Source organism: Martes martes (assembly GCF_963455335.1).
Source record: "Martes martes genome assembly, chromosome: 6".
NCBI lineage: Eukaryota > Metazoa > Chordata > Mammalia > Carnivora > Mustelidae > Martes > Martes martes.
Window position 1 is genome coordinate 138,575,580 of NC_137893.1, and position 18,822 is coordinate 138,594,401.

At 39.4% G+C, this 18,822-nt stretch overlaps 1 protein-coding gene across 1 annotated transcript in view; it reads right to left on the minus strand.

The window, feature by feature from the left end:
* The window catches only part of NUP153 (nucleoporin 153), a gene marked incomplete at its 5' end in the record, with an annotated part of 71,397 nt that extends 52,777 nt beyond the window's left edge, over positions 1 to 18,620 (minus strand). The window contains 2 exons of the mRNA XM_080806362.1: positions 4,413 to 4,638; positions 18,510 to 18,620. Coding sequence (XP_080662488.1) covers positions 4,413 to 4,638; positions 18,510 to 18,620 — 337 coding nt within the window. The remainder of the gene's footprint in view (positions 1 to 4,412; positions 4,639 to 18,509) is intronic.
* Positions 18,621 to 18,822: the final 202 nt, after the last annotated feature.

An 18,822-nucleotide genomic window follows, 5' to 3' on the forward strand; every position in this document is an offset into this window, starting at 1 on the left:
CGTATTTGGCTCAGGTCATGATTCACAACCTCTCACTAGGCTCCCTGCTCAGTGGGGAGCCTGCTTTTCCCTCACCCTCTGCCCCTCCCAACACTCATGCTCGCTCTCAAATAAATACATAAAATCTTAAAAAAAAAAAGAAAAGAAAAAGATAGGAGCAGGATTCAGATTTAAAGTAAGAATGAGGCGGGAAATGCTATCAAGTTCCTGAAATTACTATAAAGAAGCAACTCCCAATTTGCTTCTATATAATTAGAGAAGTTGGGGTAAGTGTGCAAACAGAAAAAACAACATCAGCCATAAGTTGGTTGTCTTTGAAGCCGAGTAATGGGTACATGGGGGTTTCACTGCACTATCCTCCTTACCTGCGCAGTTTGAAATCTTCCACGGTTATTTTAGACGCTAACTCACAAAGGTATGTATACTATACATGTAACAGAAAAGCTATGATATAACCTTAGTGACATAATGAATAAAATCCAAGTTGGAAATGACCTCGGCAAACCACCGAATTAATTCCATTATTTTACTGAAAATACAAACACGTGCAAAAAAGAACCTTACAGATATAAAATGAGAAACACTCCATTTATCTCACCCCTGAACTAAATTAAATCTTCAAGCTAGTTAATCCTCAAAAGCATGCTCATTAAGATAGAAAATAGTGTCAGTCACTGTGGATATTGGCTGGGGAACACTGGAAGTCTCTAACAAAAGGAGAAGCCAGGGTCCCCCTTAAATGCCCAGGAAAAAAAATGACATGAAGGCAGCGTAGACCTACTAGATAAAGCCTCAAGGCGGTAGTTGGTAATATATTTGAAAGAAATCTGTCAAAGTATAGATATTAGAACTTCCCAAGTTATTCTAACAAAAAATAAGCAAACATTTAAAGACTAAGCCAAACAGAATTACTAAGAAAACTTAGCTAAGCCATTTGTCCACACTGGGAATCATTTTTTCAGGCCCACTTCATTCTCACTGGGTTTCACGACAAGCAAATCAGGCAGGAAAAGATGTTACTATATCCACCAAAATTAACATGCCATACACCCACCTCAATTATTTAGGCAAGACAAGACTTCAACACAGAGTCAGAAAACTTTCATAAGCTAAAACATATAGTGAAAGAAAATATATATCAAGAAACATATGGAGAGATAAACAGGACTTCATCAAAATTAAAAACTTTTAGGGCACATGCGTGGCTCAGTGGGTTAAGCCCTTGCCTTTGGCTCAGGTCATGGTCTCAGGGTCCTGGGATTGAGTCCCGTATTGCATCCGATTCTCTGCTCAGCAAGGAGCCTGCTCCCCTCCCCACCCGCTTCTCTGCCTACTTGTGATCTCTCTCTCTGTCAAATAAATAAATAAAATTCTTAAAAAAAGACTTAAGAACTTTTGTGCTTCAAAGAACACTATCAAGAAAGTAAAAAAGAAATCCACAGAAGAGGGAAAATATTTGTAAACCCTACTCTGATAAGGGACTTACATCCAGAATATACAAAGACCTTATCCAATTCAACAATAGAAAGACAAATAATCCAATTAAAAATGGAAAAAGGAGATACTAAGTTATTTCTCCAAAGATATACAAACAGCCAATGAGCATATGGTTAAGATGCTCAGTATTATTAGTCATCATGGAAATGCAAATCAAAACCTCAAGATGCCACTTCAACCCACTAAAAGAGCTATAATAAAAAAATTAAAGAGATGCCTGGCTGGGTCAGCCCGGGCTCTTGATCTCAGGGTCATGAGTTCAAGCCCCATGTTGGGTGTAGAGATTACAAAAAAACAAAAAGTTAACTTTAAAAAAACATTTAGAAATGGAAAAGGTTGGTGAGGATGTAAAGAAACTGTAATCTTCATACACTGTGGTTGGGAAGGAAAGATGATATATCCACTTTGGAAAACAATTATTCCTCAAAATGTCTGAATCACTATGTGCCCTAGCAATTCTACTCCTAGGTATACACACAAGAAAAAACATAGCCACACAAAACCTTGCACACATGAATATTCAGGGCGGCAGTATTCATAATGTTCAAGAAGTGGAAAAACCCAAATGTCCAGTAACTAATGAATGGATAAACAGAATGGAGTTTTATCCCCACCATGGAATATTGCCTGGCAATAAAAAGAAGCTCTGATGCATGCCACAACCGAGATGAACCTGGAAAACATGCTAAGTGAAGTAAGCCGGTCAACAAAGGACCATATATTCTGTGACTCCGTTTATATGAAATGTCCAATGCAGGCAAATCTACAGAGAGACAAAGACAAATCAGTGGTTGCCTGGGATGGGGAATGACTACTAATAGGTCTAGGGTTTGGGGGTGGTGACAGGGATGGTGATGAAAATGCCCTAAAACTGACTATGGTGACGGTTTAACAACGCTGTGAATATATTTAAAACCACTGAATTGAACACTTTATCTTTTTATGTTTTGGAGTATAGGTTCACACACAACATTACATTAGTTTCAGGTGTACAACATACGATTCAACAAGTTTATACATTACGGGATGCTCTCGAGTGTAGCTTCCATCTGTCGCCATACAACACTATGACAACAACACTGACGGTACGCTGTGCCTTTCTTCCCCGTGACTTCTTTTCTCCCTAACGAGAAGCCTGTATCTCCGGCCCACCTTCACCTATTTGCCCACCTCCATACACCCTCCCCTCTGGCAACCATCAGTTTGTTCACTCTATTTATCATTCTGATTCTGCTTTCTGTTTGTTTATTCATCTGGTATTTTTAGATTCCACATGATTGAAATCATATGGCTTTGTCTTTATTTCTGACTTATTTCGCTTAGCACAATACCCTCTAGGTCCATGCACGTTGTCGCAAATGGCATGATCTCATCTTTTCTTATGGTCACATACTATTCCAGAGTGTGTGTGTGTGTGTGTGTTCCACATCTTCCTCACCCATTCTCTATCGAGGGACAATTATATTGCTTCCATATCTTGGCTGTTATAAACAATGCTGTAATAAACACAGCAGTGCATTTATCTTTTTAGATTAGTGTTTTCTTTTTCTTTAAATACCCAGTAGTGGAACTGCTGGATCCTATGGTAATTCTACTTTTAATTTTCTGAGGAACCTCCACCTCCACAATGTTTTCCACAGTGGCTGTACCAATTTACACTCCCACCAACAATATACAAGGGTTCCTTTATCTCCAAACTCTTGCCAACACTTATTTGTCTTTTTGATTTTAGCCATTCTGACAGGTATGAGGTGATATAGTGGTTTTGATTTTCATTTTTCTGATGATGACTGATATTGAGCATCTTTTCATATGTCTGTTGGCTATCTTTATGTCTTCTTTGGAAAAATGTCTACTCAGATCCTATGTCCATTTTTTAGGTGGAATGCTTGTGAAGTTTTTGGTGCTGAGTTGCTGAAGTTCTTTATATATTTTGGACATTAATCCTTTATTGGACATATCATTTGCAAATATCTTCTCCCATTCAAGTAGGTTACCTTTTGTTTTGTTAATGGTTTCCTTCACTGTGCAAAGGCTTTTTATTTTGATGTAGCCCTAACAGTTTATTTTTGCTTTTGTTTCCCCTGCCTTAGGGGACATAGCTAGAAAAATATAGCTATGGCCAATGTCAGAGAAATTATTGCCTATGCTCTCTTCTATGATTTTATATGGTTGTAAATCTCACATCTAGATCTTTTAATCGATTTTGAGTTTACTTTTGTGTATGGTGTTAGAAAGTGGTCCGGTTTCATTCTTTTGCATTGAACTGTACACTTTAAATGGGTATGTGAAACAGTATTATTTCAATAAAACTGTAAAAACTATATACAGTGAAATGACAGAATATTTCCAAATATGCCATGTTCATGGATTATACTGAAGCTACTGAATATCTGTAAACCCCATCAAAATGCTGTAAGAGGATCCAAAAATGTTCAAGCCGTTAAAATGCAGGCTCACTTAATTCTAAGACTAATGAAATGATCCAGCTGAGCATGCTGCAGAAAGGACAGGAGCCAACTGCGGTTATACCACACCTAAATTCTAGTGTTGGGGGAGGCATTATCACAATTTCACTGTAAGAGTTCACACTTATATAGTGTTGCCTTAGTGCCACGACCTATATCAAAACAATTAGGAGGATACTGAGGGGAAAACAGACTCCTGTCCAAAAAGCCACATGACAGTTGATGGTCTGAAAATTCAAAACCCAAGTCTAATCCCAGAGCTTCCATTCCTAACTGATATATCAACCTCCCTTACTAAACAAAAAGCTGATAAATAACTCATTTGAACCTGATCACCCTCCTCCTATACAGCTTATGTACTACCCAATGAGATTTACTACAGCAAGGGAATGTGAAAAGATTTATGAAAACCTATCACACCTAACAAAATATTCACATTCTACGTACCTTCTGTATTACTGACTGTTGGCTCAGGAGTGATTCTCCCATCATGAATATTAGAGCTCTCCTCATCGGCATAGACCAGATGATCATCTTCTCTATTTTCTGGCCACTGTGGAACCTCTCTTGTGTCTGATGAGCAGCCACATACATCTTCATTCTTGTTGAAGTATCTTTGTAACCATCCTGGCACAATATTCTTAACAGATTCTGTAACCCTGCTAAGAATGCCCTGTTGGAGGAAGAAACACATAAGACAGTTTTAGAAATTTCTCTCTTTAAATATGTACCTAATTACAGAAACCATATCAAGCAAAGCATGACTACTTTCAACAAAGTTTCCTAAAGTTCAGTTATTTGAGTTAACGCTGACATGATGGTATTTTACAAATTCTATAGACATTATGAAATACCTACTTTCTTCCATATGCATACATCCATGAGTCAATAACTGCCCCAAATGGCCTATGTTCTAACCCTTAAAAACTCCAACAGACCATCCAATAAGCCATATACTTTTTTGATTGAATAATAAAATAATGCACTAAAATACTATAATCTCGAAGAAAAGGCATCTATTTTGATTCTAGAATATTAAAAGAAGCAACATTTCCTTTCCAACCAGGGCCCAGCAGAATGACTCCTATAAAGATGGGTGGCAAGAAGAAGGGCCTTTCTGCCATCAACGAGGTAGTGACTGGAGAATACGTTACCCACATTCGCAAGCACAAACATGGAGTGGGTTTCAGGAAGCATGTGTGCCCCTCAGGCACTCCAAGATATCCAGAAATTTGCCATAAAGGATATGGGAACTCCAGATGTGCACACTGACACCAGGCTCAAAAAAGCTGTCTGGACCAAAGGAATAAGGAATATTCCATACCATACCCATGCACCACTGCCCAGAAAGCTGTAACGGGGATGAAGATTCACCAAACATGCTCTACACGTTGGTTCCCTATGTACCCATCGCCACTTACAAAAAAATCTACTTAATGTGGATGAGAACCAATCGCTGATTGTCAAACAAAGGCATAAAACTGCAAAAAAAAAAAAAAAAAAAAGCAACATAAATAATACCTTCAACAGCTTCCTTAAGCAATTATTTTATTGCACACTAATAAAGAAAAAAACTTGGACAATTAAAAATGAGGTTTTTTAAGACATATAACAATTAATCCAACATAATAAACTCAATAAATAACCTAAGTTTTTTTGATGGGAAAATTTTGTTACATCACATGTTGTCTGAAGATCTAAGGAATTAATTTTATCATGACAACTGTTAAGGGGAGGAAAAAAATGTGGTACAACTATCAGTGCTCTTAACATTTATTATAGCTTTGCTATGTGCCAGGCACTGTTCTAAGTAGTTTATACATATTAAATTGAATCCTCACAATAATTTTATGAAATTAATATTAATAATGTCACTTTATGGATGAAGAGAGACAGTGAAGTTTTAAGTAATTTGTTTAAGGTACAAACACAATTACTGTGGTTTACCTAGGGACAGAGTTAAGGGAAGGGCTTTGGGACTGGTAGGATCTAGGAAAAGTTTGAGTACGTCCCTGTACTTTGATGTACTCTAGGTAAAACAGTAACACCCACTCCAACCTGAGGCAACCATAATGAAGACCAAATGAAATAACGTGAAAGCACCTCACAATTTCCAAAATATAACAGAACTTACCGATAATTTTATTACTAATGAGGAGAAAAAAAAATTAGCAGAAACAAACTGGGGTAAGATAACCAAGTTTAGTCAATGATTTCCTTCATAAAGTAGCATTAGTAGTATTTCAAAGAAAGAATCACAGGAGGAAAAACATGAATTGACAGGTACAAAAAACAACAGTTAAAAATCAAGACACTGGGGCGCCTGGGTGGCTCAGTCGGTTAAGCGTCTGCCTTCGGCTCAGGTCAAGATCCCAGGGTCCTGGGATGGAGCCCGGCATCTGGCTCCCTGCTCAGCAGGAAGCCTGCTTCTCTCTCTCCCACTCCCCCTGCTTGTGTTCCCTCTCTCAGTATCTCTCTCTGTCAAATAAATAGATAAAATATTTAAAAAAAAAAAAAGGCAGAATATATAAATCTACTCCGAAAGCTAACCCAAGACAAAGAGGCCCTTGAAATATCCTGTCAACAGAAAAGATAGAACACACTTCTGATACTGGCACTTGAATAGTATTTTCTCTACTATTTGAAAGGTGCAGGTATCAACTGGGAAATGTGTAGTTATTTTTCCACCTATTCTCCAAACAGAAACTTTGAACCAAACTATAACGATGTAAGCTCTCCAGCAACATAGGAAGCCAGCAGCCCTATAAAAAAGACTCCTTACTGAAAAGCACAAATTCACTGTTCCCCTCCTCAATGCTAATATTACACAGTATTAGTTCCTCTGGAAAGAAAGATTATATAACTATATCCATAATTTAGTATTTATAAAATATAATATTTAGTATTTTTACTTATTATAAAGATTTACTTACGCCTCCCTATATATTTCAAAAGATTGGAAAGTGCTTACAAGATATAACATTATTTAAATAAGACTTGAAAAAAAGTAACTTGATATGAAGCAATAAATTAGCTAAGCACGACAGCAATAATTTAAGGTAAAATAAGTTCTTTGGTGAACTTCTAAGGTGTTAGGCTATGAAAAGTATCAGAGATTCCCTGTGATCCCTACTCACTTAAGGGGGCAAGTCCAGGGCACCTGGGTGGCTCAGGTCATAATCCCAGGGTTCTGGGATTGAGCCCCACATGGGGTGGGGGAGCCGCTCAGCAGGGAGTCTGCTTCTCCCTCTCTGTTTGCCTCTCCCCCTTGCTTTCACTTGCTTGCTCTCTCTCAAACGAATAAATAAAAAAACTCTAGGAATGCCTAGGTAGCTCAGTCAGTTAAGCGTCTGCCTTTGGCTCAGGTCATGATCCCAGGACCCGGGGACTGAACCCTGCATCGGGCTCCCTGCTCAGAGGGGAGCCTGCTTCTCCCTCTGCCCCTCTCCCCACTTGTGCTTTCTCTCTCTAATAAATAAATCTTTAAAAAAAAAAAAACTTTAAAAAAAAAAAAGGAGGGATGGGGGGAAATGGGAGGGGGAGAGAGAGTGTGGATTCTGAAAAACAATCTGAGGGTTTTGGAGGAGCGGGGGTGGGGGGGAGGTTGGGTGAGCCTTGTGGTGGGTATTATGGAGGGCACGTATTGCATGGAGAACTGGGTGTGGTGCATAAACAATGAATTCTGGAACACTGAAAAGAAATTTAAAAAATAAATAAAACTTATTTTTTAAAAAAGGAGGGGGCAAGTACAGAACAACTTAAAAGTAATACCATACTTCACCAAAGGTCACTTATGGGGCAGCATTAGGTATTATGGAGAATAATCAGTGAACAAAACTGAACAGTCAAAATGGATAAAATAAAGCTCACTCTAGTTCTGAAGTTCATGAACCTTGCTTGGATCCTTCTCTTTTCTCAAATAAAATTTAACCAATGTATCTGATCATGGCCCACAGCTGCTCTAGAAAAGAAAAGGAGAGTGAGAGAGGAGTTGATGGGGGCACAAGGAAGGGCAGCATGAAGATCTTGACAGTAAAAAGAAACACAGGTGTTTAAACTGACCTGTAACCATTACAAAAAGCCAACATCCCTAACTAACTTCAGGATACCTCTGTAGGGTAAATAACCCTAAGGCAACCACAAAAATTAAGCTCAGTGGACTCTCGTGTAATGGTTTCCAAAGCGTGATCCCTTTACTGGTAATGTCAGCTTCCCCTCGAGCCCTCTCCCAGCCCTACTAAACTCAGAAAAACAGGGCTCACCTGTTTTAACAAACCTTCCCACGTGATTCCTATGTATGCTAAAGTTTGAGAACGACCATTCTAGTAAAAGATATTAGGAAATTAGATACATTTCAGGAAATTACAATACATTTCAGGGAAAAGATCCCCCTGAAAGAGGCAAATAAAAATTATACTTAAGTCCTAAGAGTTTTCTGGAAAACATATGTATGTGGAACACTAGTCAGACAGTAATTAAAATATATGTAAGATACTCTACAATTAATCAGAAAAACAAATCTTACAGGGGACTGTGCTGAATATAATGCAGCTTACAGAAATATTTTCCCAGTGATCCCAATGCAGCTTACAGAAATATTTTCCCAGTGATCCCCAAACTTTAGCCATGGTTTTCACCTGTACTATTATTAATGGTTTTCTTTTATTCATTTCTCTCAATAAATTTAGCTCTTCCTACAAAATGAAATCTATGAAATCACAGACTTGATGCCGTCTTGGTCTTCACTTGCTCTTCCCTCATTCCATCCTTGACAGGCCATCCCACCAAACTGGATTCTTACCAGAAGGTAGGATTGGCCCATAAGATACCAGGGGATACTAGAGATTATGGAAGGGAGGAAAGATAAGTTGTTCTTGGGCTTCCTCTCTGATCAAGGATCCCATCTCTAAAACCCTGCTCCAGCCAGGTGGCCATTCCTCCACTCCAGCTAGACCATTTCTTCCTTATCCTCCCAGTCCTAGGAAGAATAACAGCCTCCCACTACTGCTACTTTCTGGGCATCCAGTATTTACTACCCAGTATTTACTCCTTTAACCACCAGCATATTTCTATGTGACTCTTTCTTACAGATAATTTCAGATGAACCATCTCAAGTGAACGGGTTTCGTGCAGGATCCCTGGCTGATAAAGCAGTGCTGCATGTTAGTTTTTTTTTTCTAATGAACATGAAAATTAAAGAGTCAGTCTGTAGCTTTATCAACAAAGGAACACACATACAACAGGTGAGGAAGCACTCATGTTACTCAGAAGCTACATCCAATCTTTATCTCTGTAAAATATTTTAGAATCTTGTCTAACTTATAAAGGTAAACACAGACATTATTTTGTCCATTCAATTCATTCAATCAACACTTACTGATCACACACATGTCAGGCAAGGAACAGCGGGAGACAGCAGAAACAAGTTCCTGCTCTCTGGGAGCAAACACACCAGTAAATATAATAGGAACACATAATATGGTGATTCAATGCTATGAACAAAAATAAAGCAGCAGAGCAAAATGGGATAGTTATTTTATATAAGCAAAGACCTAGTCACGCAAATTTCTACTGAACTACTATAGACTGAGGGAACAAAAAGTGCAAAGTCTTAAATATAGGACTGTTCTTGGCACATGCTAAGGTTCTGTAACCTAATTAATAAATACAACATCTAATAAGCTTTAAATAACTACTTATATCTTTCAAAATTCCTCTTTAATCATATGTGTGTGCATGTGTGTGAATCTATGTGTAATCTTGTTCTATACCTATCTCGTCACTATTAAAGGACTAAAACAGTGATCTCAAATTAAAGTCTTCAAATCAGCAGCATTGATGTCACCTTTGAGCAAGTGAGAAATGCAAATTTGTTTTAACAAGCTCGTGAGGTGATTCTCATGCAAATTAAAGTTTGAGAACCAGTGTACTAAAATCATCTAAAACTCAAGAGACCCATTTCCCAATTAAGGCCATGGTAAACTGTCGTACAAGTTTAACTACAATATAAACTTTTGCCTAAAAAACTACCCTATTTCCATGATTATCTTATTATACATCATACCATTTTATCAATTTCGTAAATACCTACTTTATAATATCAACTCTGAAAATGAAACCAGCAGTAAACATAAAAGCCTACTTTTGAACCTATTTCCAGTGTAAAAGACTTAGTTAATACACTTCATTACAGTAAATAACTACCAGATGTTAGAATTTTTTAAAAATTGCTAGGGAAAATAGAAATCTGATTATGCACAGAACTAGGTAGACTACAACCAGGGAAGGGACTCTGTCTATCTAGTATACTTGGGAGAGCTACTTGTTACCAAAGGATACTTCGGCCACTAAAATGGAAAAGTGAGAAAGAGTGAGGAAACTGGAAAAGGGGAAAAGTGTTTTCCTATGAAAGAGAAAGATCCTCTGACGCTATTCCTAAAGAAGGTCTACGTTTTCAGTTCTTGAGAGACAATGTTTCAGGTCTTTATGGGAATGAGACAAACCAGCTTCCTATATGAACCTGAAGAAAAACCACTTTATGATATTAAGTGGGGGGGGATACCACTGACAGGGAACAAGAGGTACATGGAGTAAAGGTCTACTACAGCGTGAATATTGAAGTCCTACTTTACACAAGATTAACTTCTCTACTTTCAGAGGCTTCGGTGGTAAGCCAAACTGCCACCATTGTAACTTGATGTCAGTTTTCCACAGAAGACATTCTCTGATCCTCCAGTCTGGGATAGGCACCCCCTGTACTTCCCACACGATGGCAAACTGTCAAGCAGGATGACAGGCAACCTGTCCATCAGCTCCACTAGGGCATCACCTCTGTGAGGACAGGCACCGACCTGTACTGTGCACAGATGAGTAGACGCACTCTTTTAATTTATCTACAACCGCAATAAAAGAAAAAAAATGTATCCACAACTGCACTGCTCAGCCAATATCTTATGCCCACATAAGAATATTCTGTTACAAATTGCTAAAAAGGACTTCAGCAAATCTAGAATTCAAAAACAAACCATGTATTTTCTTGGTGTAATACTTTCACCTTAAGAAAAAATAATTTTTGTTGTCACACTAATACCCCTTCCTCCAAAAAAACAATTTGTGAAAGCGGTCCAAGAATACGGGAAAACAGAACCATCCTCTGGAATGACAAATAACACAAAGCCAACTAAATGAAGAAAAGCAGAAAGGTAGCCAAAGAAAGCAAATTAATGAAGGGCTTAGAAAAATCAACAAAACAAATGGGCATTAAAATTTTTTTAACCCTAAAGCAAAGTCTACACTAGGTAATCATAAATAACGACATTAATTTTAAGGATTAAGAGTGAATCTTTAAATGTGGACAAGTTAAACTGAGTCTTTTCTTTCTTTCCAAGAACTAAGGGTTCTTCATTTGGCCAAACATGGCAAAGTATCAGAAATACCACTGATATTTACCATAAATAATCTGGGACCAGAAGTAAATCCAATTCAACACTAAACAGATATTAAGCACAATCAGTGTGTAAGACACTGTGACTATATTAGCTTTTCAAATTACTTTTAATCAGTATTCAGTGATTAATGAAAGTGGGTGGAGGAGGGGCAAGGCTTTTTTCCACAACACTAACTCAGTACTCTTTTGTAAGGAAAAAGACATCCTTTTCTTGTGTATCTTTTCACCAATTCGTATCTCAGAATTACCAAAGACATCTCTCCCACATGGCCAACTCCTTACCAAGGGTATATGGTCTTCCCTCTCCTTATGTAACTCTCTATTTCTATTAGTTTTTAGTTTTCTTGACTTCTGCTCAACTCTCTTTTCTCCACATTATCCTCTATTAAATAGTGGTATTCAGATTATAAAATCTCCTCTCTCAAATAACTTCACCGGATCTCTAACTATAAATATCAAATATAATCCGTCTTCAGTTCTTTCTTTAGTTCTTTTTTTAAAGATTTTATTTATTTAAGAGAGAGCGAGTGAGCGCACGCAGGAGCCAGAGAGCACAAGCAAAAGAAAGGGGCAGAGGGAGAGGGAGAAGCAGGCTCCCCACTGAGCAGGGAGCCAGACAGGGGGCTTGATCCCAGGACCCTGAGATCATGCCCCGAATCAAAGGCAGATGCTTAACCGAGCCACCCAGGCATCCCAATTCATCTTCTGTTTTGATTTCTATCTGCTCTTTGGCTGCCTTTATTTTATTGAGACCTGTCACTTCCTTTTCTTCCAATGTTCTGTGCACACTCTCCTTACCCACTGAACTCCTATGTCGCTAGGTTCTCCTTTCCAAACTTTTTTTGAAAGTCTTCTTTTTTTTTTAAAGATTTTTATTTATTTATTTGACAGACAGAGATCACAAGCAGGCAGAGAGTCAGGCAGAGAGAGAGGAAGGGAAGCAGGCTCCCCGCCAAGCAGAGAGCCCAATGAGGGACTCGATCCCAGGACCCTGAGATCATGACCTGAGCCGAAGGCAGAGGCTTAACCCACTGAGCCACCCAGGCGCCCCTTTTTTTGAAAGTCTTACTTCATAGTTTCCCTAATGAGTTTTCCTCCTGGGCTCCCTCCAAGCCCAAGCGAAGAATAAGGGCTAAGAACCCAAGACTTCACATGAGACTTAAAGAATATCCAATTGTAAGAAATCTTAAATGCTAAATAATAAAAATCAAGATGCCATCATAACCTTTCAGTTATTTCCAGTTTTAAAATATATCTATTCTACCATCAATTTTAACGGTGCATCTCTATTATAACTTTAACTCACAGCTATTTCCATGAGCGAAAAAAGTAATGAAGTATTCAAATTCTAATGTGGTCATACTGAATCTGTTTTCAATCATCTGAATTTAACTTCCAAATCAAAGCTACTTCGTCTTATTTTACAACCTACCAATAGTCATTCAGCAGCCAAGGTTCCCCTATCCACATTCCAAATCCTGCTAGCCACCGAAAATCCATAATTTTTATTTCTCTGCTCCACCTCAAGAGATGAAGCCAAAAAAAAAAAAAAAAAAAACCTCATACAAATTATGCTGGCTAAAAAAATTTTAAACTACAACTGGCCACAAATTTCAACATCCCTCAAAACTCTGCCCTAATGCAGTAAGGAGAAACGTGACCTGGCTTAGTCTCTTATTTTTAGTTATCCATATTACAGAGCCAGTATTAATAGATAATTAAAAGTAATCAAACAAGGACAAGAAATCCCTAAATCCTTTCAAACTAGCCATAGGAGACCAAATAAAGCCCAAAGCAGTTTTTAACCTACTAAAAGTTACCTACAAGATATTGTCACTTTTCTTAAATAATCTATTTGAAAACTGGATATAAGAGTTCATTTTTTAAATCACACTATGAAGATCAGCAAAATCAAGCAAACTGAAATATTTATACACAGGAAAGGCATTCTACCATCCTGTTTCTGATAGCAAAGTAAATTGTATCTTGTGGCAAAACTTTATATCAGGCTTCCTAACATGAAGAATCTTAAAAATAAATATATTACACCAGGACAAGCTAAGTAGCTACAAATAAAACATTTCTAAAAACACGAGGTCATTACATCGTCCTAATAATATTCTGTGCCTAAAGAAAACGGTTTTAATTAATGACCTCAGACCAAAGTCTTGATTTTATTTCAAACTAATATATACTGGCCTCATCAGGGGACTTCCTGGGATATGGAGACAATCCCTGGGCTTTGTTGTCATTTATTTTATTAAAAACATTGGTAAGTGAATTGCTAAAATATCACACACAAGGGCATCTCATCACACACAAAAAACCTACCATGCACTGAACTTAATACTTGATTTATTTTCCTCGATACACTCAATAATTGACATTTCTATGAAGACAATGTGTTTGAAAATAAGTACGTAAGAGGGTAACAGTTTAAAGTCCCACCTCATCACCCAGTAAACAAGTCCCTAAATCCAATATAGGCCTATAAAAGATTGAGCTTGGGCACATAAAGGGAAAGAAATCTCTAGGAGGCAGCAAAATTCAGAGACAAACATGTAAATCAAAAGGCTGTATTTAGGGCACCTGGGTGGCTCAGAGAGTTAAGCAACTGCCTTCCACTCAGGTTGTGATCCCAGCGTCCTCGGATCGAGTCCCACACTGGACTCCCCCTGCTCTGCAGGAAGCCTGCTTCTCCCTCTCCCTCAGCATGCTGCTCTCCCCTGCTTGTCCATGTACTCTCTCTCTCTTTCAAATAAATAAATAAAATCTTGGAGCGCCCGGGTGGCTCAGTGGGTTAAAGCCTCTGCCTTCGGCTCAGGTCATGATCCCAGGGTTCTAGGATGGAGCCCCGCATTGGGCTCTCTGCTCAGTGGGAAGCCTGCTTCCCCCCGTCTCTCTGCCTGTCTCTCTGCCTGCCTCTCTGCCTGCTTGTGATCTCTGTCAAATAAATAAATAAAATCTTTAAAAACAAACAGGGGTGCCTGGGTGGCTCAGTCAGTTAAGCCTCTGCTTAGGCTCAGGTCATGATTCCAGGGTCCTGGCATGGAGCCCTGAACAGGCTCCCTGCTCAGCAGGGAGACTACTTTTCCCTCTCCCACTCCCTCTGCTTGTTCTCCCCCTCTCGCTGTGTCTCTCTCTGTCAAATAAATAAAATCTTTTAAAAATTTTTCAAAAAAATTAAAAATAAAAATAAATAAAAACAAACAAAAGGTTGTATTTGATCATAACAATTTCAAATGAGTTCTTACTATACATATGCCAGGTCCTGTTGTAAGAGATTTACTCATCTCATTTAATCCTCACAACCATTTCCATTTTACAGATGCATAAATTAAGCAGAGAGAATTTAAATAGCTTCCCTAAGTCAGTCCTGGCAGAAGAGAATTCAAACCTGGATGCTCTAACTGCACTATAGTACATTTTTTCCCTACCAAGTATTTCCAGTTCTGTTTCCACTGATAGTATTTGACATCTAAAATAAAACAAATAGGGGCCCTGCGTGGCTCAGTCGATTGAGTACCTGACTCTGGGTTTCAGCTCAGGTCCTGATCTCAGGGTCATCAGATCAAGCCACAAGCTGGGCTCCCTGCACAGCACAGAACCTGCTTGACATTCTCTCTCCCTCTCCATCTGCCCCTCCCGCCCGTGCTCACTTGCTCTCTAAAATAAATAAACCTTTTAAAAATAATAATAGAATAAGATAAAATAAAGCAAATAAAGGTAAAAAATAAAGACAAAACTACATAGTGACCTCTGGAATGACTTAAGTATTCCATGTCTGAATATCACTACTTTACAAAACTGAGAATACTTTTCCCCCATAAGATCCCAAGTGGGGCATACTGAGAGAAAGTATCATATAGAAACTACCAAACCAAAAAAAAAAAAAAAATCCTAAACAAACATATAAAACCAGGGTTAAGCAAACCATGGTCTGTGGGCCAATTTTAGCCCTCAGCCTGTTTTTATAAAACCCTCAGGCTAAAAACGATTTTTACATTTTTTAAAGGGTTGTAAAAACAAAACAATGAACTTGCGGCAACAAAGTCTAAAATATTTGTTATCTGGCCCTCTACAAAAAAAGTTTGCAGATTCCTAATCTAATAAGCTACTCAAAAAAGGGGTTTCCTCCTTTTTCTAAAATAGCTAAATGCAAAAACTGACTTGGTGTAAGATAAACTACAACCAGGCAGATAAAATGAGTGGATTCCCTCAGCTCCAAGCCAGAAGACAAAAACCTCTTAAACACACCCCCCCAAAAAAGGGCAAAAATGAGTAATTCCCTTTCACCAGGAGGTGGCAGTAGACTCTTTCCCAGGCAAGGTTTTGGTTTCCCTACAGACTCAAGTTTTTTGTGGTGACTATTAAGAAAAGCTTGATAGCCAGAGCTGACTTCCTGGACCTGACAATCTGCGCAAGAAATGGGAAAGGAAACTGAAAGGGTGACAAAAACCACATCTTCTTTAGTGTCCTGTTCACTACCAACTAGGAAAACAATACCATTCCCTAAAGGCATCTGGGCTGTTAGGGGGTAGTACAGAAGGCAAGGGAAAATGATCAACTTACATTATTCAGGGCTGTTCTTCATTTTTGCTTCTACAATTCTTTAAGTTACTACCCTTCAGTTAGTTGAGTAAGACAATGGATTTGTCTCCAAACTTCAAGCAAGATGACATTTTAAAGATCAGAAGTTAAAAGAAAAAATGTAATCTTTAGATGTATCTCAGCAGAGCTAAACCAGAAGTCAAAACAGGAAATTACAAGTCAGAGGAACACATGCAAAAATTGCAGGTACTGCATGACTGCCCAAGCTAACTGGCCTGACAGGCAATGGCAAACACCCATGAACAGTGCCAGACCTCTCATTCTTATTCCAACCCTCTACCACACAACCAAAAACTTCATTTTTGCCCAGAAACCCTTGGAAACTTAATCAAATAACATTAGTCTAAAACATGCCATGTCATGAAGCTCCTTGCTATTCATGATGACTCAGCAGCTGCTGCAAAACATAGAGGTGACAGCATAAGACAGTAGACAGCAAGCAGGTAGTCTACAAGTCCACAAAAGTTCCAGCCAGGACTAAAGACAGTCTTTATTTTAAGATTTTAAAAATTGAACACTTTTTTGGTATACTCCTGGACACTTTAGTAGTTTCTGCCAATATTAGGTAACACTGGCAGTGTTAATCAAGAAACCCCAAACACCTTTAATCACAATCCAAAAGCTAAAATGTATTTTCTTCTTCAGTTAAATGGCTAGGACAAGAAGCTAAAACTATTTTAAATAGGGAGAAATGATAAATTATCAAACTCTAAAGTAAAACTAAACAGCCCAAAATCTTATCAGCTCTAAGACAACTTGATCGTAGGTACTATGATGTTAAGGCATCATCTCCCCAAAATTAGATTTTTAGTAAGTACATTTAAAAATAAGCTGTGATTGTACCTTTTGTCACCTGGAACATATTAGGTGTTTTCTAAACTCTGTCCAGACCAACCAATACATGTATTTAAAACATTTCACTTTTTAAATAGTAACTTTCTTTTAAGATCTAAGAAAGCACTCAAAGACATTTATTCTTCAGGGGACACAGAAAGCATGTGTGTCTAACTTCCTCTCTACAAAAGGATTAGGTTAAATGGCCAGGCGTGTGACCTGAATTCTAATCTTAAACTAGCCTGCAAGTACCCCTGGTTCCTCACAAAGAAATCTGAAAAACAATCATTTTCTGTATTATCTGGGGGAAAACTAGGGAGAGGTAAAAGTAATGTCAAGACTTCTAACCATTAACAGAGAGCTACTTAATATTGTAAATCACCATTTTTACTATTAAAAAAAATCCCCCCAAATTTTCACTTTAAAAGTTTTGTTTTTAATGATACAATTTAACACCATCACCAAACATGTTATTCAAAAACCATCACCATCCAGAATAAAGCAATCTAGAATTCTACCTTTAACAGGATGCAACAAGTTATCAGACCCTTTTGCTATACTTTTTTTTAACAAGTTTAAGACACACACATACCTGCACCTTAGTCTCACTGAGAAGTTTTGTAAGTGACTTTATTAAAATAAATTTTTAACAGTTTCCTACTCAATTCCCATAACAAAAAAAGTTTTTTTTTAATCGGATTTTCTCAAAATGTCTCATTTACAGTTAGGATAAACTCCTTTTCATAATTTCAAACACCCATAAGTGCACAAGGTGGTTCATTATTTAAGACCTCCAACATTCCTGGGTGTCAAAAATACCTAAACGTCTAGAATACGTCCCGTAATATTAAAATATTTCGTGCATGAGATCAGGACTGGAGTCCCGGTCAACTGTACTGAATGGCCAATTCTAGCCTCCAAAATAAGAATGGGGGGGGGGAGGAGAGAGGAAGGGAGGAAAGAGTCTCGCAGCGGAGAAAAGACGTAAGGGTGGAGAGGGACTTTCAAAATGCCCCAGGGCCTAGGTAACTATAACCAGGTTACGGGGGGTTCGGAAAAAAAAAATCAAAGCAGATGCTCTCAGATCGAAAGACACCGGCAGGGGAGACGCGGAATGAACAGGATAAAAACAAAGTTATTCCACTTTCTGTTTAACAGCGCCCCATCCCCACCCCCGGGTGCCTCGGAAGGAGACTGCCTAGGACAGCCCCCTCCCCACACAAAATGAAACGCGGGAGAGTAGAAAACAGCAAGCATACGAACCTCCAGCCACATCTCCTTTCTCCCTCGAGAGAAGGTTGAGTAATACGCTCAAACCTCCCAGTCCCCGCCAAAAACGAAAGAAATACGCATCGTAGGCCTAGAATTTCCGTTCCCGCCCTACGCCAGTCTGGGGAAGCCCCTAGCCCGGGGGGGGGGGGGGGGGAGGGGGAGGGGGAGGCGGCCTGAACCACACGTGTGTGCCGCAAAGATGGGCCTGTCTCAGCCCACTTCCCGTCGCCACCCCAGCGGCCTGAGATCCCGCCGCCTGGCTCGGGCCTTTCCTCAGGCCCTACCGTCCGCTCCACGTGGGGCGCCAGGGCCCCTCACCGCCTGTTCCCTCCCGCTGAGTTCCCGACCCGCTGAGACGCCACCGCGTCGGGGTCCCATACCTGGTGCTGTTGTCGCCCCTGCTGGTAAGGCTTAATTGGCCCCTGGTGGCAACGCCGCGTCCGGATCTTGCCGCCACCGCCCCCTCCTATTCCTCCGGCTCCCGAGGCCATGGCGGAGCCTCCGCGGCTTCCCGCTTCGGGGCGGGTAAGGGGGCGGGAGAGGCAGAGGTGGAGGCCTTAGAGCCCCCCCCGCCCGGCCCCGGCCCAAAAGTCCGCCTTCGCTGCCCACACACTGGAGCACAGCCACACCAGGAGGCGCGAGGTTTCGAGCAGGAGTGGAGAGAAAATGCGCGCTGGCACCAGGGACGGCGGT